The sequence below is a fragment of the Martes martes genome (assembly GCF_963455335.1).
Source record: "Martes martes genome assembly, chromosome: 4".
NCBI classification, from domain to species: Eukaryota; Metazoa; Chordata; class Mammalia; order Carnivora; family Mustelidae; genus Martes; species Martes martes.
In genome coordinates, this window is record NC_137891.1 from 185,945,715 (window position 1) to 185,970,779 (window position 25,065).

The 25,065-nt window shown below is 43.5% G+C and overlaps 1 protein-coding gene across 9 annotated transcripts in view; it reads right to left on the reverse strand.

The window, feature by feature from the left end:
- The window catches only part of PER3 (period circadian regulator 3), a 58,005-nt gene that overhangs the window by 24,692 nt on the left and 8,248 nt on the right, over positions 1 to 25,065 (reverse strand). For 5 of the 9 annotated variants that reach the window (XR_013966657.1, XR_013966659.1, XR_013966660.1 and 2 more), the window contains exons 6-16: positions 24,565 to 24,613; positions 20,927 to 21,069; positions 19,767 to 19,845; positions 18,138 to 18,244; positions 17,717 to 17,873; positions 13,858 to 13,963; positions 12,637 to 12,765; positions 11,923 to 12,181; positions 1,887 to 2,019; positions 1,297 to 1,421; positions 905 to 1,066 (exon numbers count right to left, since the gene is read on the reverse strand). Coding sequence is in view for 4 of the 9 variants with exons in the window: in XM_080800573.1 (XP_080656699.1) it covers positions 905 to 1,066; positions 1,297 to 1,421; positions 1,887 to 2,019; positions 11,923 to 12,181; positions 12,637 to 12,765; positions 13,858 to 13,963; positions 17,717 to 17,873; positions 18,138 to 18,244; positions 19,767 to 19,845; positions 20,927 to 21,069; positions 24,565 to 24,613 (1,449 nt within the window). In the remaining 5 variants the exon portion in view is untranslated. The remainder of the gene's footprint in view (positions 1 to 904; positions 1,067 to 1,296; positions 1,422 to 1,886; positions 2,020 to 11,922; positions 12,182 to 12,636; positions 12,766 to 13,857; positions 13,964 to 17,716; positions 17,874 to 18,137; positions 18,245 to 19,766; positions 19,846 to 20,926; positions 21,070 to 24,564; positions 24,614 to 25,065) is intronic. The other 4 variants (XR_013966656.1, XR_013966658.1, XM_080800575.1 and 1 more) reach the window with 2 other exon arrangements.

Consider the following 25,065-nt stretch of genomic DNA (forward strand, 5'->3'; position numbering starts at 1 on the left):
CCACATGGGAGTTGAAAGTATTAAGAAAGGGACACTGAAAAATGTGCATCTTCCCCTTCCTGAGGGACAAGCTCAGCTCCGAAAGAACTATTTTCAGTTTATTGGAAACATAATCTAATCTCCCAACAGCTGTGCCTCTGGCGTCTTCCCACCGACCCCAGCCCACTGGTCAATACTATACTCTCCATCTCCAAGGGTCAGTGTGAGGGTTAAGGGAGTTAATTCCTATGAAGGACTTGGGATAGATGGCGGCACAGAGTAATAACTCCACGTGTGTTGACGATCTGCCACTGAAGACTAGCAAAGGAACTGAAAAACCTGATTTAACAATTTTGTCACCAGTTCTTGTCCACCAAGTTGTTATAATGACAAAGTCAAAGAACAGGAGGCAGTAAAAAGGAACAAAAAGAAGATACCAGAGTAATTTACCAAGTCATTATGTTATTAAAAGAGATTTTAGACACACCCTCCTCATTATCATCAGGCCAATAGGAAAATGTGGATGTATACTGGTCAATCCAGTCACAACCACAGAGTCTGACAAGGACACCTTCTTTCAAGGGCAGCAACAAAGTGACCTAACGCAGCCCCACAGGAAACTTCATTAGTGATGGTTAACACTAACTGAGGACTTACTACTATATTATCAGGTACTGTTTCTAAGTGCTTCCCACACATCTGCTGATGTGACAACAAATGACAATGACTTAGAAATACAGTCCCAACTATGTAACCAATATAAACATGACGGTATTTCCAAAAGTACTTTAACTGAGTCAAAGAAAGGAAAACGTAATTATAATTTAGAAGTCGTTCCTAAGTAACTGATGTTAAGGACTTTCCTTTTCTCACAGTAGTGTAATTCCCGCCGAGTGTACTTGAGAGCAGAAAGTGAACACAGCACCTGTCTCTGGTGGTGGGGCAGGAATGAGCGTGCTGCGCTGGCTGCACTGGTTCAGTCCAGAGCCCAGGCTCAGTGCCGTGGGGGCCAGGGTCCTCGGAGTGCCTCCTGCAGCGGGTGCGGGCTGCATCTCCAGGTTGGCTATGGCTGGGATCTGAGACACCACTGGGGGCACAAGAGAAAGTCACAATGAAAAGAAAAATCCCCATAGGAAATTTACAATGAAGACTCAGTTGGCAGATGTTTGTGACTGATGAGCTACAACTTCTTGGCCATAAAAGAGCCATAGGAAACTTAGGCTCATTTGTGATTAATGAAATAAGATAAAAATTTAGAAACAGAAAGGGATGGCTTTGTAATCACCCTCTGTCTATCGAGGAGGGCATTCGTGTTACCGTGCAAGGCTTCAGCATCATTTGCCTTGGGGTTGTGTCTGTCTGCTTCGGAGGATGAAGAGGTTGTATTGGTACAGGATATGCACTTTCTTTTCAAAGCTGGAATGTTGTAGCTCTTCAGGTACCTGCAACAACAGAATTAGGTCATGCATGCCTGCCTGTCCCCCAACTCTGCCACTTCCCACATTTCTGCTTTTCTCACAGCACTTCTGTGTGGGTACTTTGTACTCTCGTGTTTAATGAGGTCTTCCCTGACCATCCCAGCCTCAATCACTGGCCTGTCGTATCTCTTTTACCGTGACCTTGTATTGATCTCCAAATCTTGCTTCATTTAATTTTTACGACCAAGGTCTTGTCTTCTCAACCATGCCATTGCTCCTTCAAAGAAGGGATCCATCTTCTAATTTTTTGCAGCCATTGAAATGCTCAATTTATTATAAACTATATGTAAGTAGGCACTCCATAAATATCTAGTGACTTAAGAGTGAAAAATCAAGACAACCAGTAATAAAAGGGATGTAAGGTGTATGCTACAATGATGATGTATACTTTTAGAAAATGGACATGTTCTCAACACTCCTGTCTCACACCTGATAACATTGTCAATGCAGTTTATTTCCTGGTACGATGGGTTATGCTGGTCTTTTCTCCAATCTTCATAAGACTCCATGGGCACACTATTGTTTTTTAATGTCTGGAAGGTAGATGAGGCCTTCTGCTCATCTGAAACAGAACAAAAGGATGTGTAATTAAAAACATTATATACCTGGGGCGCTCAGGTGGCTCAGTTGTTAAGTGTCTGCCTTTGGCTCAGGTCAAGATCCCAGGGTCCTGGGACTGAGTCTGGAATTGGGTTCCCTGCTCAGCAGGAAGCCTGCGTCTCCCTCTCCCACTCCCCCTGCTCGTGTTCCCTCTCTCGCTCTGTCTCTCTCTGTCCAATAAGTAAATAAAATCTCTAAAAAATCTATTACATATCTAAGAACTTACCCAACAAAGCTAGATCAGGTCCTTTAGCATTATACATTCAAGAGAATAATATATAGCTATTAAAGATGAACTCAGCTCTAAAAAAATGCACTGATACAGAAAGATATCCATATGGAATGATTAAATGAATCATTATTTTATTTTTTTTTTACAAAAAAGGAGTAAAACAGATGTTTCAGGCAAAGATTAATAGTAAAACTATCAGATGGAAGGCTAATGAGGACTTCACGATACTGAGCTGACACTACCTGCCAAGTGACCGATGTTGGCCTTACCGGGGGTGGGTGACCAGACAGAGTGAAGTGCAAGGTGGTGCCCTCCAGACCGGTGTCCAACAGGACTTTCTGCAGAGACAGAACCGCCCTGCATCTGTGCTGTCCCGCACCGCGGCCACCAATACCACAGGTGGCCATTGAGCACTTGCAATGTGGCTACAGCAACTGAGCAACTAAATTTTAAGCTTTATTTATCTGTAACTAATTTGAATTTAGAGTGTGGCTAGTAGCTACCATACTGGACAGCGGGGGTACAGAGAGAAGACACAAGGCCTCAGGTTGGAACCGTGACGAACTTAAATCTTGTGTGGAGAACGACAAGCCAAGAATGGAGGCTGAAAAAGCGCATGGAGAAAGGTAAGAGAGAGCCTGCCAACATGGCGTCATGGAAATCAAGACGGGGAAACTGGGTCAAGGAATGAGGAACCGGTTACGTCAAACACTGCTGAAAGGCTGACTTAGCTACCGTTGTTGCTGTTAGTGAAGGTCATCTTAGCTGCCTGGCAGATGCTGCTCCATTTCCAGAGGGGATTACAGAAAAAGGCCTGTTTAACTGTCACTTGTTAACTTTTTTATTTTTTAAGATTTTATTTATTTATTTCACACACACACATACACACAGGCGGAGAGAGAGGGAGAAGCAGGCTCCCCACTGAGCAGGGAGCCCGATGTGGGGCTCGATCCCAGGACTCTGGGATCATGACCTGAGCTAAAGGCAGCCACTTAACCAACAGAGCCACCCAGGTGCCCCAGACTTCTATACTTAAAAAAAAAAAAAATCTTTAAGATAATAAAAATAGGGGTCTTGAACTTATGACCCTGAGATCAAGAGTCGCACACTCCACCAACTGAGCCAGCCAGGAGCTCCTATACTTTTAATTTCTACATAATCTTAACCTTGAAGAGGGTTACAGAAAGAGTAGAGTTCCCGGATACCCTCCACCCTGCTTCTACGGATGTAACACCTTACAGAACTATTAACAGAACGAAGAAAACTAGGAAATGCACAGGGGAAACTAGCTTCTCTGTGAAATTTTCTGCTACAGGGTCCAATCTGGGGCCTCACAGTGATTTTGGTTGTCAGTGTCTGTCTTTTCTTGTCTTTCCCGATCTCAACTCTTGTGAACAGTACAGGACAGGAATTCTGTGGGAATGCCCCTCAACCTGAGTTTCCCTGATGTTCTATCATGATGAGCCTGAGGCTGTGTCTCTTGGGGAAGATTCCCACAGAGGTGCTGTGCCCCTCTCAGTACCTCACACCAAGGGGACATGGCCTTGACATGTTTACTGCTGGTGTGTCAGCCTTGATCACTGGTTAAGATCTGTCTGCCAGGTTTCTTCCACATAAAGTTACTATTTTACACGTAATACATGATGTAAACAATAAATGTTTCAGTCACACTTTGAGGCCATGCAAATATGCTATTTCTCTTACAATTTCACCCACTGGTGAATGGACTTAATGCCACCAAACCGTACATTTAAAAATGGTTAAAAATTGGTTACATACATCCATTCACTGTTGAATGACATCTAGGTTGTTTCCAATTTGGGATGAGCACGAACGACTGTGACAAACATACACAGGCAAGTTTGTGTGTGAATTTGAGTTTTTCTTTTGCTTGAGTAAATAAGAATGGAATTGCAGGGTCATAGGGTAAGAGTATGTTTAATTTATAAGAAACTGCCAAACTTTTTTTGTGGGACTCGATCCCAGGACCTTAGGATCACGACCTGAGCCAAAGGCAGACGCTTAATCAACTGAGCCACCCAGGTGTCCCAAAAACTGTCAAACTTTTTAAAGTGGCTGTACAATTCCACACTGCCTTCAGCACTGCCTGGGGGCTCTGGTTACTCTGCCTTCTTGCCAGAACTTGGTATTTCCAGTATTTTTTCTTTTACTTTTAGCCATTCTAATGGGTGTGTGAAGGTCCCTCATGCGTTGTTTTGTTTCTTGTTTTTAAGATTTTATTATTTGAGAGAGAGCACATTAGAGCAGAGAGGTCAGTGGGAGAAGCAGACTCCCCATTGAGCAGGGAGCCCAACTCGGGACTCAATCTGGGGACTCCAGGATCATGACCTGAGCCAAAGGCAGTCACTCAACCTACTGAGCCACCCAGGTGCCCCTCTCATGTGGTTTTAACTTCATTAACAACTGAAATTGAGTGTTGTTTCCCATGCTATTTGCCATCTGTGTGTACTTCACTGGAAAAGTGTCAGGTCTCTTGACCATTTTTTGAATGGATTATCTTCTGATTGTTAAATTTTGACAGTTTTTTAAAGTATTCAGGATATGAATTTTATCTATAACTTGTAAATATTGTCTTCTCATTGTCTTACCAATGTCTTTCAAGACATCTTTAATTTTATCTATAACTTGTAAATACTGTCTTTTCATTGTCTTATCAATGTCTTTCAAGAAGTTTTTAATTTTTATAAAGTCCACCTCATCAATTTTTTTTTAAGGATCAAGCTTTTGATGTCAGATCTAAAACCTTTTTGCCAAACCCAAAATCACAAAGGTTTTCTCCTAGGTTTTCTTCTAGAAGTTTGTAGTTTTAAGTTTTATATTTAGGTCTATGACCAATTTTGAGTTAACTTTTGTATAACATGTGAGCAGTATGCTGAGGTTCATTTTTTACATATGTGGATGTCTCACTGTACAGTATCATTTTTTTTTTTTTGAAAAGCTACCTTTTGTCCATTGACTTGATCTTGCACTTCAAAAACTGACTGTATTTGTGCAGGTCTGTTTTGGAACTCTCTCATCTGTCCACTGATCTCTTCACCAGTGTCACACTGTCTTAACTACAGTGGCTTCACGGTTAAGTCCTGAAATCAGATAGAGTGAGTCCTCCAAGACTGTTACTCTTTTTCAAAACGGTTTTGGTTGTCCCCCCCCCCACAGAAGTTGGGGGATCCATCTGATGATACATATACAGAAACAAAATCCTGCTGAGAGTTTACTTAGAATGACATTAAATGTACAGATCAAACTGGTGAGAACTGATAATATTGTGTATTCCAAACCATGAACAGGATATATCTTTTCATTTACTTAGTCCTTTTTATTTTAAAGTTTTTCTTTTTATCAGTGTCTTGAAGTTTTCTGCATATGGATTGTTCCACATATTCTGTTGGATTTTTTTTTTTAATTTATTTGTTTGACAGACAGAATCACAAGTAGGCAGAGAGGCAGGCAGAGAGAGGAAGGGAAGCAGGCTCCCTGCTGAGCAGAAAGCCCGATGCAGGGCTTGATCCCAGGACCCTGGAATCATGACCTGAGCCGAAGGCAGAGGCTTTGACCCACTGAGCCACCCAGGTGGCTGTTGGATTTTTTATATAAGTATTTTATATAGTTTAATAAAAATTTACATAGTAGTTTAATTTAAAAAATTCTGTTCCAGCTGTTTCTTGTTAGTACATAGAACTTTAACGGGTCTTATATGTTGACCATGTATTTATAACCTTGCTAAAGTCAGTAGAAGCTTTTTTATAGATTCTTCGGAATTCTTCTGTTAGACAATCCTGTCATCTGCAAATAGAGTTTTATTTCTTCCTTTCCAATCTGTTATGTCTTTTATTTCTCTTGCCTATTGCACTGGGCAGGACTTTCAGTTTGATGTTAAGATGTGGTTAGTGGATACCCTTCACCTATTCTCCAGGTTAGGGTGAAAGCATTCTCTCACCATCAAGCATGATGTTAGCTATAGGTTTTTGTAGATTCCTTTTTTGTTAGGTTAATGAAATCCCTTTTCCACTTCTAATTTTTGAGCATTTATCATGTGTGGGTGTTTGATTTGTCACACGCTTTTTCACCATCTATTAAAATAACCTGTTGGGTTTGTCTTTTTTATTCTGTTAATATGGCGAATAAATGTGGCTGACTTTCACATATTGAACCAGCCTTGCATTCCTAGGATAACTCATACTTGGTTGTGATATATTTGTCCTTTTTATACTTTATTGGTTTTGATTTGGTGATATATAACTGGGGATTTTACAAATATGTTGGCAATGGATCCTGGTCTGTAGTTTTCTTGAATTGTATTTATCTTCAGTATTAGGGCAATCATGGGCTCATAGAAGGAGTCTGGGAGTTTCCTTTTCAAACTTCCTTCTTCTATTTTCTTCTGTCTTCTATTTTCTGAAAAAGATTATGTAAAAACTGGCATTATTTCTTCCTTGAATGTTTGATAGAATTCTCCAGTGAAACCAACTGGGCCTAGAGTTTTCTTTTTGGAAGGTATTTAACTTCAAATTCCATATCTGTAATAGATATGTCTATTCTGTTTTCTTTTTCATTGAGTTCTGATAGGTTCTTTAAGTTATTAATAGACCAAAGTGATAGGAATAGAGTTGTTTGTAGTCCCTTTAACACCTATGGGGTCTTTCATTCCCAATAGTGGGGATTTCTGTCTTCTTTTCTTATTCAGTATGGTTAAAGTTTTGTTAATTTTATCAGCTCTCGATTTCATTTTCTCTTATTGATTTCTGCTCTCAATTCCACTGATATTTGGTTTTTTATTTCTTTCCTTCTGCTCTCCTTGGATTTAAGTTGCTCTTCTTGCTCTTGTTTCTTAAGGAGGAAACTTAGATTATTGATTTGAAACCTTTCTTTTTTTTCCCACATAGCCACTTAATGCTACAAAAATCTCCCTTTAAGCACTGTTTTAGCTGCATTCCACAAATTTTTTGTTGTTGTTGTTCTTCAATTCATTCAGTTCAAAATGTTTTTATTTCCCTTAAGGCCTTGACCTATGGGTCATTCAGAGGTATGTTCTTTAATTTCCAAACATTTGGCATTTTCTAGATAAACCTTCCTGTTACTGATTTCTAGTTTAATCCATTAGGTCAGAGAATATATTTGGTCTGATTTATATTTTTAAAAAATTGCTAAGGCTTGTATGATGGCCCAGAATAAGGTCTATTTTGATGATGGTCCATTTGCCCTTGGGAAAAATAAGCATCACATTGTTGTCAGTTGAGGTGTTCCATAAAGGTCCATCACGCCAATCTTGTTGACAGCAGTGTTCAGGTCTGCATCTTTACTGATCTTCTGTCCACTTGTTTTCTCAATTACAGAGAGAGGTGAATTATAGTCTCTAATACCACTACAGATTTATTTTTCAAAGTCTTTATCAGCGTTTACACCTCATGTATTTTGAAACTCTAATGTTCAGTGCATAAACTTTTAGAACTGTTACATGCTCTCAGATAATCAACCCCTCTGTTGTCATGCAATATCCCTGAAACCCTGATAATGTTGCTTGTCCTAAAGTCTACACTACCTAATATTAATACAGCTTTCCAGCTTTCTTTGGATTCCTGTTAGCATGTATATCTTTTCTAAGCTTTTGCTTTTACCCTATGTTTTTATTTGCAAAATGGGTTCTTGCAGATACTATGCAGCTGCCTCTTATTTTTTTTTCATCCAATTGACAATTTCAGTCTCCCAGCTGGTACACTGAGAACATTCATATTTAATGCGATTACTGAAACAGCGGAATTAAAATATGCCACTTTGCTAGCAGTTTTCCATTTATTCCATCTGGGTGTTTATTTTCTGCCTCATTTTGTATCAAATGTTTTAAATTCCACTTTATCTCCTCTGCTGACATTATTGATACTTCTTTAGAAATGAGTTCTAATGATTGTTCTAAAGTTCACAACATATACCTTTAAGAAATCTTAATTCAACATTTCACTTCTGGTGTAAGGACTCCACAGCAGCACATTCCCAGTGCCTCTCCTGATCCTTTGCAATATTTTTACATATGTCACAAATGCAGAAGAGTCATTTCTACTTTAGTCAGTTACCTTCTAGGGCAACTAAAAATAAGTAAAAAATAAAATATCTTCATTAATTCCTTTCCCAGTGCTTTTCATTTTATTGTGCCGATCCAAGTTTTACATCTGGTACTGTATTCCTTCCACCTTTAGAAATTCCCTTAGTGTTTCTCACAGAAGAGATCTGCTGGCAATACATTCCCCCCTCCCCACCTTCGTTTGAGAAATTTTTATCTCCTTCATTTCTGAAAGATACTTTCCACTAGGTAGAGAATTCTGAGCTAGCAGTTTTATTTTTCCTCTGAAGACATTTAGTCTTCTAGTATACATGGTGTCTAAAGAAATGTCTTCTGTAATTCTTATCTTTCTCTGTATGTAGTCTGTCTTTGTTGCTCTGGTTGGCTTCAAGATATCCTCTTTGCTTTTGTTTTCAGCAGTTTGAATATATTTCCAAGTATGTGGTGGGTTTTTTCTTTTTTCAAGTACGTAGTATTTTTATTTTGTGATTGGTTTTTCTTTCTTATTTTTGTATTCACACTATTTGATGTTCTTCATATTTGTGGGAAAATTCTTAACCATTATTTCAAGTATTCCTTCTGGGATTCCAATCACTCTTATGTTAGATCATTTGATTGTGTCTCCAAATTCTGAGAGGCTCTATTCTGTATGTTTCTTTCTGTGTTTCAGTTTGTGTAATTTCTTTTTTCTTTTTCTTTTAATCTAACAATTTTTTTAAAGATTTTTATTTATTTATTTGACAGACATAGATCACAAGTAGGCAGAGAGGCAGGCAGAGAGAGAGGAGGAAGCAGACTCCCTGCTGAGCAGAAAGCCCGATGTGGGGCTCGATCCCAGAACCCTGGCATCATGGTCTGAGCCGAAGGCAGAGGCTTTAACCCACTGAGCCACCCAGCACCCCAAGTTTGTGTAATTTCTATGTAATCTATCTTCAAGTTTACCGATTCTTTTCTTGGTTGTATTGAGTGCCCGTCAAAGGTATATGTGCATCTCTAATGTCTCCATTTGATCCTTTCCCTCTCTATGCTACGATTACCCATGTGGTTTTGCATGTTGCTTACTGTCCACTAGAGCCTTTAATGTATTATTTGTAGTTATTTTAAATTCTCTGTCAGATCGTTTCCAACAGCTGTGTTATGTCTGACTCTTGTTTTGATGACTGCTTTGTCTTTTCGGAGTTTTTTTCCCTTGCCCTTACATATGTTTCATAATTTGTTGAAAACTAACCATCTTGATAAAACAGCAGAGACCACGCATGCCTTTCCTTCTGCTGGGGCTGTGTTCAAGTTAACCTAATTTGTTGGCCAGGACTGAGATTTGTTGTTGCTCTGGTTTCACTCCGTATATCACAGCTTTCAAATTCCTCTAGTGACACTTTGTGCTTACACGGTGGCTAGTGTGCTAGAGAGCTTTGGGTTTTTGCCAACAGTTGCTCCACTTGCAGCCTTTGATCTTCCCTTTGCATTCATTGTGCCTGGAAGGCCTGTCTCTCATGAGTTACTGATTCCGTCAGCCGGTGCACCAGTATCCAGGACTTGATCTCACATCTCCCTACATGCATGTGTTCCCCTTAGATTTTAGGCCTGTTGGCTGCCCTGGAGCCTCAGGTCGGGTCCAAGAAAGCTCATGAACTTACTGCCATATGGCTTTTTTCCTTGTCCATTTGGAATGATGCTCTTTCCAGCTCTTCTTGAGCACAAACCAAAGCACGCTCACCCTGAATGAGTTCAGTTCATGGATCAATGTTTCCCCCTCAGGTGCTGACACTCTAGAAGTGGAATAGTCCATTTTCCTCAGGTTCCCCAACTGCTTCTGGCAGCTGGCATCAGTATCTGTAGCTGATGAAGGGGATTTTTATCCTCATTACTCCTTGCCTTTCCATATTAACTTCTAAAATTTCCCTTCTCGTTCTATTTCAAAGCCAAACCTGCCCTCATAAGAAAAGTGAAAATATAAATTTAAAAACTTATGTTCTTGTTGGCTCTGACACCCTGTATATAGAACATGTATACAATGATTATTCAGTATTTTCCTCACGATTGGTGCTATTTCTAATATTTAAATTACAACATCTTATCTTTCAGTTACATACTTGTTTCTCTTGAGTAAGGAGTAATAAAAATTTTACTAGCTCTTTAAACTTGTAGGTCTTAAGATATTAATAAAATCAAGATGCCCAAGTAACAATAGTTCCCCCCAAACAGTATCAAATGGCAGATTTTCCCTTTTCCCCAAAAGTCATATGCCATGTGTTAGAGTCAAATAACTAAGTAGATATTATTCTCTTATATTATTCTCCTAAGTAGGTATGATTCTCTACAACAGTATCATAAATACACAGAATTAGTTATAGCTTGAATTTTATAAAATGGTGAATGATGGAATATTGATGTCTGCTTAAAAACATGGCCTTCACACCATGGTACTGATAGCATTTCCAGACTAATGGTAGATGGTAAGAAATGGAACAAAGCAGAAGGTGAGAAACGATTTGTACTCTGACAAGAAATACAGAAGTCAGGACATAAAATTGTGGACCTAACATGAGGTCCTAGGCCCAAGCAGCAGTGAGCAGCACAAAGTGGACCAGACAGTAAAGAAAACATTTAGGAATTTTAGCCTTCAAATACCCCTAAAGAAGTTCCAGTGCCAGGACATGGGATAACAATAAATAGCAAAGAATATACTCAAATTCTTTTGCAGAGAGGGAATTGGATGGTTTCAAGGGACACACAAAAAAGGTATTGTTTCTATCTCATGCCCTTACGTCCATGGCAAAAGAGACAAGCAGAATGTTAAACCTCCTATCAAGGAGACAAAAAAACCCTCAAAGACTGGACGTGGTCTATCCAGAGGGCTGCCTAGGAGCTCCCCATGATATCACCTGTAGCAGCAGGTGGACGTTTTTGTTTTGTAAATCATGACACACCTTGAAAAATATAGCTATTATTTTAAAAAAATTTTTATTGACCTTAGAAAATTTCGCCCCTACTGTGTAAAATACCCACATCTGACAATGATAGAGACCATTAATAACATTCGGGAGACAAACCTATAAAGGCTTCCAAAGCTATATTAACATTCGAGAAGACAAATGAAGGGAAAGACAGCTAAACTAAAAATATAATTTGATCTCTACATTATAGATCTTTCCTCTGCTATATAAGGCCAGTCGGCTGACTTTTCTAAAAAATGTCAATTATCATGAGTGATCCAATTCCTCCGGAATGCCCCTTACCTCATATGTGAAAAAAGTAAACATGTATCAAAAAAAAAAAAAAAAAAAGGGAGTCCCTAGTTGTTCTTTCAATTTCATTTCAATTTTCATTCAATCATAAATATTCTTCATTTGTTGTTAAGGACAGGAAGGGATTACTAGGAGCCGCACTCTAATTAACCCTTTCGGCTGACAGATGCCTCATGGGGAAGAAGGGAAATCTACGAATCTGTTGGTATTATCAAAAACATGAGTTCTTCAGTGGAAATACACAGAAATCACACTCTAATGCCATTTGGCTTTCAGAGCAGTATTTGCTGCTCCCATTAGCATCCTTACCGCCGTCACCCGGCAAGCCAGCGTGAAGGGTCGTCGCAGCACCGGGTGGTGGCTTTGTGCTCGCACGCGCCTCGCCCACGCAGAAGAGGGCGGGCCCGCGGGCAGAGGCTGGGGGCTGCGCCGCCGACTCACCGCCAAGCCGTCCCGGGCGCGTCCCCGTCACTCGCGTCTCTGGGGGCTTGGCCGTTGACTCCACGTAGAGCTGCTGTCCCAGAGTCGCGGTTGTGTTTCCACGGGCGTACACCCGCGGCGAAGGCAACTTCGAGAAAAAGAATAATAGAATATGTTTCAAACATTAGAAAATCAAAAGAGAAACAACAGGCACAGTAAAAGACGGAACACGCGTCACTTCGGGCTCTCCGGGGCCATGAGGAGAGGCCCGGTACCCGCGTTCACTCGCTCTCCCGCGGCGCCGCGACACTCTCCACACAGCCGTTCCCCGCACGGCAGCTGCGCGAAGGCCGGCGAGGACCCCGGGCCGCACCTCCCGAAGGTGCTATTTCTTTCTACGGGCTGTTTGCAAACCAAAATGGAGGAGGCCGTCTGTTCCTCAAACACGGTCCCAGCGGGCCAGGAACAGACGGCAGGAAGTCGCCGCGCTGAGGGGCAGACGCGGGCCCCGCTCGTTTCACAGCACATGGTAGGAGACGGACGGGACGCCGGGCGCGCGCACGCAAGCACACACGCACACGCACGCACGCGTCGCTCACGTACCGGTTCCCGGCGCGCGGCCTCGGTGCGGGGCCCGCTGGACTCCCTGGACGCCGCGAGGCAGACGCAGGGCCCTCGGGAGTCGCTGCCGCCCAGGCTTCCGAAGCCGCTGGAGGCGCCTCCGTGAACGGGCTGAAGGAAGAAGGAGCCGCGCTCGAGTTCCGGCGATGCCACTGCCGGGCGGAGAGCTGCAGCCGCCCCCTCAGAGCTTACACGGCCGCGGCCTCCCTGATACCCTGCGCCCGGGCGGGGGCGGACGCCCCTAACTCGGCTGCTGACAGAAAGGGGGCGCTTGAGTGGCTCCGTGGGTTGAGGCCTCTGCCTGCGGCTCAGGTCATGATCCCAGGGTCCTGGGATCGAGCCCCACATCGGGCTCTCTGCTCAGCAGGGAGCGTGCTCCCCCCCCCCCCGCCTACCTCTCTGCCTACTTGTGATCTCTGTCAAATACATAAATAAAAATATTTAAAAAAAAGAAAAGAAAAGGCCGTCCTCGCCTTCTGGCGCTTCTCGGGGGAGGGTCTCGTTTTCTAGTCTACGCGGGCGCTTCCAGAGCAGCGAGTCTTTAGAAAGCCGCAGAGAACAGAGGAGACAAACTACGAAAATAAACTCTGTCTGTGCCAGGCCGGGAACGGACGGGAGACATGCAACAGAGCCCAAGCTTCGCGCCTCGAACGTCACTCGTGAACCCCCGTTTGGAAACGAGCGGGCTCGCGGCTGCCGGTCTCTTAACGGAACCTCCAGCAGGAATCGTCGCTGGCATCTGTTGTCAACAGGTGGTTTTCCCCCCGCGCTCGCCTTGTAAGAGCCAGACGCGGAGACCTGCCCTCCCCGGGTCCCCACCTTTAAAATCGGAATCTTTTTTTTTTTTTTTTTTTTTAATACTGCAGCCCAGCCCCGCAGCTCCGCGCACCGGTCCCGGCCGGGAAACAAGGAGGCGGCTCTGGTTTAGGAACCGCTTCCCTGTCTTCCCTGCCGGCTTGGCTTGCTCTGTTAGAGCGGGATCCGACAAGAGCGTGCTGTGCATTTACTCCTCTCAGTAAAAAGAAAACCAGATGAATAAGAAGCTAAAAACAAAACCAGGAGGACAAAAATTCCCAGAACGCAGGGCGTGAAGATTTCTCTCCCCTTGCGGTGTATTTTTTTGTGAGGTCACTTCGCCAAGATCGACTGTTACAACACGATCATGGAAATTCTGTGTTTGCTTTTTTTAAAATCTCACTTTACCTGTAAGAGAAGTTTGTGAATTTGTTCTTGTAGTTCTGTGATGTCTTTGTCATGACTGTTTGCCTTCCTTTTTCTGGTAGCAAAAACATCCTCATTCAGGGGACTCCTGCGAAATGCCAAGCAGAAGATGGGGTCAGGCAATTCAAAATTAATTTACAATGAAGTCTAAAGTGATTTTTAAACAGAATGTTCAAATAACAAATCTATACTTGTACAAAGCAACTCTTTGACTTCGAATAGAAAATATAAAGCTAAATACCATCTGTGGAGGCAAAAAAAAGAAAAAATACTAAGACATTATGAGGCTTCTTTGGATCGCCCAGAGCGCTAATTTATCAACATCTACGTCAGCATTGTTTTGCAGAAATCTAAAGTCAGTGAGGAGTAACCTCTTTAGATACCAAAATATCTGCAACAACGACTGGTCTCAAAATTTAACATTAACTGAGTAACCTATTGTAGAAATTTTAAGACCCTAGGTCCGCCAAACAACATTTGATGTTTAATATACCTAATCACTTCAGCAACCCAACTCTTGGTGCAACTGTGGCTGTCAAAACCTCCAGTCTTGTTTACACTAGAGCATTTCAAAACCACGACCTGAACACAGCAAGAGGAAGATGTGCCAGCAGAAAACACCACAGAGAAGAAAATGATGTTCATTTAGGACCTTCTATGTGACAGGAACCATGGCACTTTTATACAACAAGAATAACATTTTCCAAACCCTTACAATGTGCCAGGCACCATTCCAAGTGCTCTAGCAAGTATTACCTCCTTCACTGGAGCTGAAAACTTCTCGAAGTCACCTAGCTGGTAAAGTCTAAACAGGTATTCATGAAGGGACCAGAGTCTAGGCTTTGGAGTACACTTTTGCCACCACAGAGTATTGCCTCTCAGTACCTCAATAACTCAAGTACTATTAACGTGATGCACTGAGTCAGACATGTCATCTCCTGAGTCCTCACAACTCTATGAAGCAAGAATCATCGTGATGCCAGAGAGGTTGGGTCACTTGCTGACACCCATACCTGAAAAGCAGCAGTCAGGGTTTGAATCTACATGCCTGACTCCAAAGCCAGGGCCTTCCCTTTTCTATTCTGCCACCCTGCTGTTTCCCACAACTTTTAACACACAACCCAATTCCCTAAGAACTGAGATACTTTCCCAAAGACTGAAATAATTATTAATTAGCAGTGTCATAAAAGTAGTCAGGTAGAGCTCTGCCTTTGGAGACTATGTCCCTCTCTGTCCAGATCCCCATGGCAATGTCTTCTATGGTGCGCGGACCACGGGTGGTGCCCACCGATAGTTATCAACACAGCATGATGTATGTGGAACATAGATGGCAAACCGTGCCTGGATGCACCACCTGACACACTGTACACAGCACCCCCTTGGCCCGTCTGCTACCCGTTCTCCCCAGCTTCCCATGGGCATGTGAGCTCTGTGGGGTCAGTCTCTCTGGCCTGCTGTGTTCACCTCTCTGGTACCTCCAACAGTGCCAGGCACACACGAGAATGAATCCACCAGTGAAGGAGCAGTCTTGGCCCGGGGGGGTGGGGGGTGGGGTAAGGTTACATCTGACCCGTGATAAATATGGCTATGCACTGGGAGCTTGATACATTCCAGAAACATTTGGTTTGTTTGTCAAATGAAATTCTGGAACAGAAATAGAACCAACTGCTTTGTGTTGTGAGATCTATTCCTGTCCGTGAAGCTTTCTACAAAACCAGGTTGTACCTTTAGTCGGTAATCACATAACTCAAGAGAATGAATGTGCAGGCTGTGGAGATGCAGCCTTGACCCTAAAGTGGCAAATGCCATGCAGCGCTAGGTCACTGGCTATGGAAGGACGCTGCTGGAGGGGTCAGGGAGAAAACCTGGTTTTTCTCTCCACTTCCCAACCTCCTCCTCAAGTGACCTCTACAAAAGTTACTCTGTCGCCGAGTATATGGATATTATCTGGAGGATGAGAGGTAATAGCACATCACTGCCTGCCCACAGAGAGGTGGCTAGGTTCCCCGCTGAACACCCTCACTGTACCCCCTCATTGTTCCCATTTCAACCTCACACTTGCCAAAACTCCACTAACACATGCCATTTCTAGGTCCGGGCTCTCCCACTGCACTGTGAGCCGCAGGTCAGGGGAGATGATGAAAGTGTGGTCTACCATCTTCGTCTCAGGGTCTAGCACAATGCCTGGCATAGCAGGTGACCCATAAGTACTCGTCAAAACAGTTGTATAAATATAATGGATGATTATTTCAAAAGAGCGATGAACATTTACTAGACTCTAAATTTTTCCCTCACATCATCCTGGAAATTGAGATGCAAATGCTGATATAATTTTTTTTTAATTGCAAACACTGTGAGGACTTACATCATCAGTTAATTTCATACGTCATGTAATCACACCGAAAGGACACTTGGGGCATCTAGGACATGGCTCTGGCATTGACGGGGAGGGCACAAAGACCAGTGGACAGACACCCAGGGGACACCTCATGAGAGCAATCGTACTTGCTCTAGGGTTTCCTATAGTCCTACTAAGCAACCACCTGATTTTATTTTCCTTTCCCTACAGATTTCCCTCCCAGGAAAAAAAAAGTCCTTTCTGGCCAACAGGAATAACAATGACTTGGCAGTCATATTTCTTATCCTCGTTACTACATTAGTTTTCTAGCAGAAGTTGGTCCCTTGAGTTAGGGCAGCAAGGAGCCCTTTTCTCCCATTAGGGTTCCAGACCTGCTCTACTGAGAAGCCAAACCCCAAAGCACAAAGACATAGGAGGACCTTGGGACCATTTCTCACCATGGCTATGTATCTTGTATTATGTAGCATTAGGACATGACAAAATAAGTCTCACTGGTACACCTACGTTCTCAGTTTTATGCTTATGTGCACAAAGCTGTATGACAAAACACAAAAGACATGATTTCTCAGCCTTAGCATGATTCTAAAGAGTTAAGTACAATTTCCATGTTAAAAAAAAAAAACACCCAAAGATACCACAGGGGAACCTATGGCCCAGCTGAGAAATTTACAGGCCAATTTTAATTTTAAGCCAAAAAGTCAAGGGACTGGGAGTATTTTAGGCTCCAAGAGTGGTGGGCCACTGGACAAGTAGCAGTGATCAAAGAGGCTAGAGTCAGCCATGTTGTCAGGAAAAGAAAAACTAAAGCATCTAATTTTTAAAAATAAAGATTTGATAAAATGGACACAAGAGGAATTTGACAGCAGAAGCTGATATAAAATGGTTTACATGGTCACTAAAGAGAACTTTAAAATTCAGAAAAGAAAAAAAAAAAACATACACACACAAAAAACACCTCACCCCACTACCCTACATAGAGTCAAAATTTGTATTTTATTTCCTTTCTTCTTCTTTCTACTTCACAGTGTTTATGTGTCATTTGAACACATTTATATTCATACAGTATAAAAAATTTTGTATGCTGCCTTTTAAATCTCATATATCAATTTCTCATGTTATATAATCTTTGCAAAAATTTCCTTTGACCAATAATACAACATGTCAAAGAAATAGTCTAGAACGAACTTAATGATTGACATATAAGCTACTCTAAGTCCGCCATTATGATTGAACATGGTGCAAAATATATCTTTTCTTTATAAAGCTCTTCTATGTTTAGGCCTATTTCCTTAGACTGTTTCCATAAGGGAATCATGAGATCACAGAGGTAGAAATCTTTCAAGGTCCTTGGCAGACCAAAAAAAAAAAAAAAAATCTGTGCCTTATTTAGTTATGTGTCAACTGAGTCAAAGGGAGTCATGGGTGGAAGAATACTATTTGGTATGAACGGTCTTCTAGAACCATGAACACTGACTGACTTACGTTTGAACTTTATGCCGACCAATGATGAAAGACACCTTCCGGCTCCATGGGTTCACAAAGCTGGACCAGCTGGAGTCCAAGATGACGTAATCTCCATTTTGGGTACAAAATCGGATGGGTGAGTGTTCAAAGGGAGGGTGGCCTGCATACTTCAAGACTGTAGAAGATAATACGACGAGATTAGAATTTATTGAATGCATATTTAGTGCAAATATTTTTCCTAGGAATTTATTTGTAAGTTCTTCAGATGTCAAAACAGAAAAAAAATAGTTTTAGCAGCTTCAACACAGTGCTCACTTGTTAAAGGCTGAGCTCTAGTGATAAAGAGCTTATGAGAAGCTCTAACACGAAATGAAATGAAAAATTAGAGCAGAGGAGTGGTTACAGAAAAACTTCCTCCTATAAAGAAGCAGGCCCTTACCTTTTTGGTGTACAGCGAGCATGAGAGAACGATCTTTTGGGTGCAGATAAGCTAAGACGGATGTTCCCATCAGATCCTGAGGTAGATAACCCAGCAAAGGCACCGCTCTGGGATAGACACACAGCACAGACAGCATGTTACATGCAGCAAGTAATTTTCAGACTTTATACACTTTCAACAATACTTTTTAACTTAATTCTACCTATGAAAAAGAAAAGGCATGCCGAAGATATCATTCCAGCATTTATAAAAGGGGCCGTGGGGTAATGGTTCCACAATCTAAGAGATGCTGGGCACTGGACATGTGTTGAAGTCGCCTATGGAACTTGCTAGAAAATGATTCACAGGCTCACCACAGGCTAACTAAATCAGTTTCTGGGGTGGGTCTAGGAATCTGTATTTTTAGCAAGTTCCACAGGGGTCTCGGACACCCCTCCCAATTTACAAAGTTTACAGAGGTCACATCGTAATGCAGAAGACTGCTGATGGTGTTAAGTGAATAAAGCAGGGTGCACATTTATCCAGTATGATTAAAACTGTGCGGAAACAGTGTCTCCCAGAAGGTGGAAACAGACAGACACCAGGAACACAAAGACATGTGCAGGATGGAGCTTCATGGGAGGGCAGTGAGTGCGCAGCTCTCATGGTCATATAGAAAGAACGGACTCCAGGAGTGTTTTCTGTGTGTCCAAATTCACAACCATTTTCTAATACAATAAATTTAAGCCATTACCAGGGTATCTGCAGCTAAATATTCTTACTCTCTACAGATTCCATGATATAAAGTATTTCATCAATTACTGTTTAGTTTCAGGGTACCTATTATTAAATAAACCTATTTTCAGATGTTAAGATTTTTTAAAAATCAAAATGAAAAGCTATCATAGCTGTGCCAACCGTTTTGACTTTGTTGGTTTTCACTTCCGTGTGCCATGGTGCACTGAGTGCCCGATTTTCCGATTTCACGAATAAGTAAATGCAAAAATAAATGTGGGAAGAAACAGAGGGTAATCACCAGGGGATAACAGTGTTTATCTTTCCAAATAAAAGTATTAAAAAACAACAATAAGCAATGACTACTATCTGCTATCATGATTCTTTAAGAGCACTTTAATACCAAAAAAAAGTAGAAAAGACATTAGTTCAAAATGACTGATGATGCTTTAAATTAAGTAAACTTAGCTTTACCAAAAAAAAAAAAATCTTATTTTTCCTTTTGTTTCTCCCTTCAGTTCAGACTAAGAAACATTTCATCGAAAGGTATTTTAGGAAAGCACTTGTCTGATGGAAATCATGTTGGTACAGGAGCTGGAGGCCAGAGTTAGAGTTTTAGTCTCCTTTTGAGGACAATCCGTACCACGTCCACGTTCACTGTCCTCCTGAGTAACATGGAGCAACAATTCCTGACTTACCTAAAGCAGACTACTGCCAAATCAAATGCAACTTGCAAACTCTATAAGTAGAATATGCAAGATCCTTACATTAAAACATAAACTTCGAGCTAACAAATCAAACATGCAAATGGCTAGACATCTGTTTCATCATGTGGACGTATGTAAACGTAATGTAAATGTTCTCATATTTCTATTTTCAGAAACAAATTTTTTTCAGGCTTAAAGAAGCACTTACCTTTCATCTATTTCAAGAAAGACACATCCTGGGGTGTGTGTCGTGGTAAAAATTCTTTTATCCACCGGGATTCGAGGAGCTACGAAAAACAGAAAGACTCACCTAAAGGCAAATATTGAATTAGTCATGCCCTTAACTGACCACTTATATTAAAGAGGGAACAGTATCTCATATGAAACGGTAGAAATCTCACTCGGGGACCTGGCCTTCAAGAAGCCAAGGCTACGGTTATGTTATATGATACTTGTCGTTATCAACTACATTTTGATTAGCTCAAAGTGCAACGGCTACTGAAGTTCATTGTAAGTAGAGTTTATGTCCACGGAATCGCTCATCACAATTCAGCAGGCCGAGCTGGCGGAAATGAAAGGTCAGGCCTGGTGGGTCTGGTGGTATTTGGTGGTGCTGTGTGACTAAGTACAATGAATTTGGTGTCAGGTTTTTAAATCTGGGTCAGAAAGCTCATACGGTCAGTGCTTCTGTATTAACGCATGAATTTGGAAACGTAGTTCTGCCATCAGAGGACAGAACTACAGCTTCCACTCAAGGCCTTTCAGAATACTTAAAACATACAAATTCATTCTTGTGACCTCACAAGAAACTGTGCAACAGTTTTCATGCTCTTTTTTTTTTTTTAAGATTTATTTATTTACTTGAGAGAGAGAGTGTGTGTGTGTGTGAGTGTGGGGGAGAAGCAGAGGGAAGGAATCTCAAACAGACTCCCCACTGGGCATGGAGTCCGACACACGGCTCGATCCCCCAACTGGTAAGATCGTGACCTGAGCTGAAACCAAGGGTCAGGCGCCTAACTGACTGAGCCACCTAGGTGCCCCCAAGTTCCATGCTCTTGTTTCACACAGGGCAGAAGCCAGAAGCCACCAGTCACCAGTATAGAATGGTTCAGACCGGGTATCAGTGGCCAAGTCTGTGCTTAGATCTTAGGCCGCACTGACCTTGAAGGAGACAACTATGGAGAAGTCAGGGTCGGGAAACGGAGACACCATGGCAGATCAGCTCTAAATGCCCAAGAGTTCAGGGTCAACATGAAGCCTTGAGCACGCTTTTCTGGTGCTGCAGCGGCAGTCAACAGGCTTCCACATGCTCCTACCTGCACGGCTGTCAGGTTACGTTTGATCCAGAAGCAGACCCTCCTGCCTTACCTTCATAACCAGAGTGAATCTTCTCCACCAGGGTGAGACAGCAGGGCTCAGATTCCAGCTGGGCAGGGCCACGTACATGCAGCAGATAGGGGATAATCCGGACTGGGCAGTAATGCTTCTCTTGCTCTGTGTCTTGGCCTCCCCTGAAAAGCACAGACATGGTGAGTAACCTGTCCTGATGCATTCAGGGAGCCCAGCGTGAAACGCCTTCTTGGTGATTTCTGAAAGAGACCTATCCAAATCTAAAATGTTTAAATGTGTTTATTTTTTTATTTTTTTTAATATTTTATTTATTTGACAGACAGAGATCACAAGTAGGCAGAGAGGCAGGCGGAGAGAGAGGAGGAAGCAGGCTCCTCGCCAGGCAGAGAGCCCGATGCGGGGCTCGATCCCAGGACCCCGGGATCACGACCTGAGCCGAAGGCAGAGGCTTTAACCCACTGAGCCACCCAGGCGCCCCTAAATGTGTTTATTTTAAAAAGAAATGTTAGTTTACATTTTCAGTGCCCAAGGATAATTACACTCATTCCTTATCCAATGAAAAAGAGGATTCATGGAGAACCAGCTTAGTGGGTTAAAAGTGGAACCAGCCGTTCCACGACTTTTCTTCTGACCCAAATCATGTGACCTCCTGGTTTTACCTCACATGCCTCAACCAAGTACCACATGACAGCAATCAGGGTTCCCTGTGATCGTGCCCCGCAAAGCCAGCTCTCCACCACCCCTACCTACACTCTCGCGAGGGGCTGACTTCGTCGCACAGCTTCACGACTACCTGGATGGGCACAGGGCCCTGTGTGGGGGGAGCAGGCATCAGGAAAGCAGGGCTAGAACCTGCTGGCTGAGCCCTGGCCCAGCTGGGCAGGGGCAGCTCGACTCCCAGCCTTTCACCCTGTTTTATAGCTCCAGCTTCCCAGAGGACATTTCTCCTTGGATACACTGTGGTCCCCTTAGTAGCGACATGCCCACAACCGAATCCATACTCCCCCGTTTCTATGGGTCACACCTTGCCTCACCCACCACTGGCCGAAGTCATGTCAGGGTCTTCAGATGCCCAGAAGCTCCACCTCCGTGTGCCCTGGTGCTCCCCGCCCCGCACCTCGCTTCCTTGCCTCTCCGCAGGTCCTGGTGCCTCTGCTCCCAACTGTGTCCCTGCTTCCATTTGAGAAAAGAGCAGCCTGACCCTGACCCTGACCCTGACCCTCCAGCTGTCCTGTGTCTCCCGCCTGTTCCTGGGCCTGCGTCTCCCAGGCTCATCCTGCCCCGGCTTCTCCATGCTCTGTACGCGCTGACGAACCGAGCACCTGTCTCCAGCCCGGACTTCTCCCTGAACTCCAGACCCACCTCCCGATGCTCCGTCAACACCGCAGAGTTCAAGTTCCACCAGACAAGGCCAATTAACTTGTCTAAAACCAGGCTCCGGACTCTTCCCCTCCTCGGTCCAGGAAGCGGCTCTTTCCTTTCACACCCAAAACTGGTCCATTAATGAACTCCAGTAGCTCTCCTGAACAAAGGCATCTGGAATCCCCAAGGTATGTCCGTGTCTTCCTGCTGCCACTGCCCGGTGACAGCCCTTCTCTCCCCGCTGCCTCTCCTCCCTGCCCCTTCTCCAGCACAGCGCCCGGCAAGGTCCTCTTAGGCCAAGCTGCATCCCTCTGAAAAATGCAACTGGCCTGTCTCTGTCCACTGAGGACTCCCAGAAGCTGTGTGAAGCCTGGTTGGTCTCCAGACGGTAATACCATCTCCCACCTCAAGGAAGGAGGGATCGTGGGAGAAATGATGGACTCCACGTGTGCAGTAGGACACGTCTAGGTGGTGCCTGGGCCACTGTGCCCGGAGCAAAGGCAGCTGTCAGCGCCACGGGGGTACCCTCACACGGCACTGGAGCGAACCTGAAAGGGTTCGTGCTGGCCACAAGCGAGACCATTTGAGCATCACAGAGACGAACGAGCACCTTATGTTTTCGCTCACATTCTGAAATGCTGATGGAGGAAATGATCCACAGTCTACAAACTGCTTCAGCATCAGGGGGAGGGCAGACTGAGGAGTTGGCGGTGGCAGCTATGACAGAAGACTGGCTGTGGATTAAAGTCAGTGAAGCTGAATGGTGAGTCTGTGCCAGTGCACTGTACTATCTCCCCTACTTTCATGTTATTTGGCAAATTCCGAAAGTAAAGCTTTCAAAAAAAAATGATTAACCTGAACAAAACATTCCTTTGGGAAGTCAAAGCTCCCTACGCTCTGGTCCCTGTTTCTTCATCTCCTTCCAGCCATCTTCTCCAGCCATATTAGTTTCCTTGTTACGCCCCCCACAGGCCAAGCATGCTCTGCCCCAGGGCCTTTGCACTTGTCTGGAACACTCTTCCCTCAGGTAGAGGTATGGCTCGCTCCCTTACCACCTTCAGGCTCTGGCTTCAATCAGGCTTCTTTTTAGAGAACATTCCTTAACCACCCTGAACACACTAGTAATCTCTCCCCTGCCCAGAATTCCCACTCCTTCCCTCTCCTCCACTGTTCCACATGGAACTTGCCGCCAGTGGGCACACATGTAGGTACCTGTTTGTTAACTGTCTCCCTTCCACACACAGAATGGAAGGTCCACGAGGGCAAGACTTTGCACCCGTAATCTTGCCTGGCTCAGAGAAGGCAAAGAAATATATTTACTAGCAAAATAAATACAACAGCACTTAGTCCGTGGTGAGCGCTGTTCTAAGGTCTTCGTTAACAGTTCCTCTGTGAGGACTGAATGGACCAACACAGCCCTCCCTCCTGCAGCCCTCTCCCCGGGTAGCCTTCCCCAAGCACTGGAACGCTGTGAGCTCAAGGGTTCCAACCCGCGGAGTGCTGACTGGTCCATTACAAGGACTTTCCTCTTTAGTTTTCCACATCTGGACCCTTTAGTAACTTCAGTACCCACGCTGGCAATCGTGATGTCACTGAACCACATTTCCTTATTGCAAAAGTAACATGAACACAGCACAGCAAATTCAGAGAGAAAAAAATCACTAACAAATCCTATCAGAGACCAGCTACGATTAAAACTTGGGTCAGTTTTCTCCAGTTCACTACGTCTGACCTTAAATCCTTCCCTTAGACATAGGTATCTTACTTTCTTTAGTTATTTAAAATTTAGGAAGTTAGGGGTGCCTGGCTGTGCTCAGTCGGTAGAGTGTGTATCTTTGATCTCACCAGGTCACAAGTTCAAGCCCCACTGTAGACGCAGAGCTTGCTTAAAAAAAAATTTTTTTTAAATCAAGTAAAATTTCAAAAATTAATTTTAAATGTGACCGAGTCAAAAAGCAAACAAAACCCAACAGATCCCCAAACAATGGGCATTTGAAAGTGTACTTAACATCATCCAGCGGTTCCTAGTGAGAAAGAGAGAGAAAGCACATGAGAGAGAGCACGAGAGCGCGCGAGCACCCCCCCCCCCCCCGGCTAAGAATGATCTCTCTGTTCTTTGTCCGGACTGCATTATTATCTCGTCATTTTGAGTGTACGCTGCGTCTCCTCAATCAAAACACGAACTTCTTGTGGCAAGAACTCAGTGCTAGCTGAATAGAAAAGAATCTAAAAAGGGCCCCCCCAAATCAGAGTGTAACCCATCGTTCCTGCCTCTCACAAGCCCCTAGACTTACCGGATCCTGCAGAAAAAGGATTTCACCGGAGCGGAGTCGTACTGAGATGCTGCAGGAAACAGAGACAAAGCGTTAATCACCCCCTCCCAGAGCAACAGGCCAGAGCAGCTCACTGTCCGTGAGACAAACTCCAATTATCCCCAAACAAATGAGAAACTGCTCTTTTAAAGGAGATACCCTTGATTCAAACAGGGCTTCTGCCCTCCCTCTGAGATGGAGTCGCATCCAGTATTTTCCAGGGGGATTTGGTACTCTAGCTGTGACCCTCAGGGAGACAGCAAGCATATGTATGTAGGACTGAGGGCTTTCCCTCATCAAACTGCTAAAACTGCCCATGCTCCTCCTTCCGAGGTCAAGGCAATGATCTGGGGACACAATTACTTTGGTGTCACGTTCTATTTCACCGTGATAGTCCGCAAAGATCTCAAAAACTGCCGATCTGGACCACTTACAGCGTTTAGGTACAGGATACAGAAATGTCTCACTGTTTTCTGTCCTTGG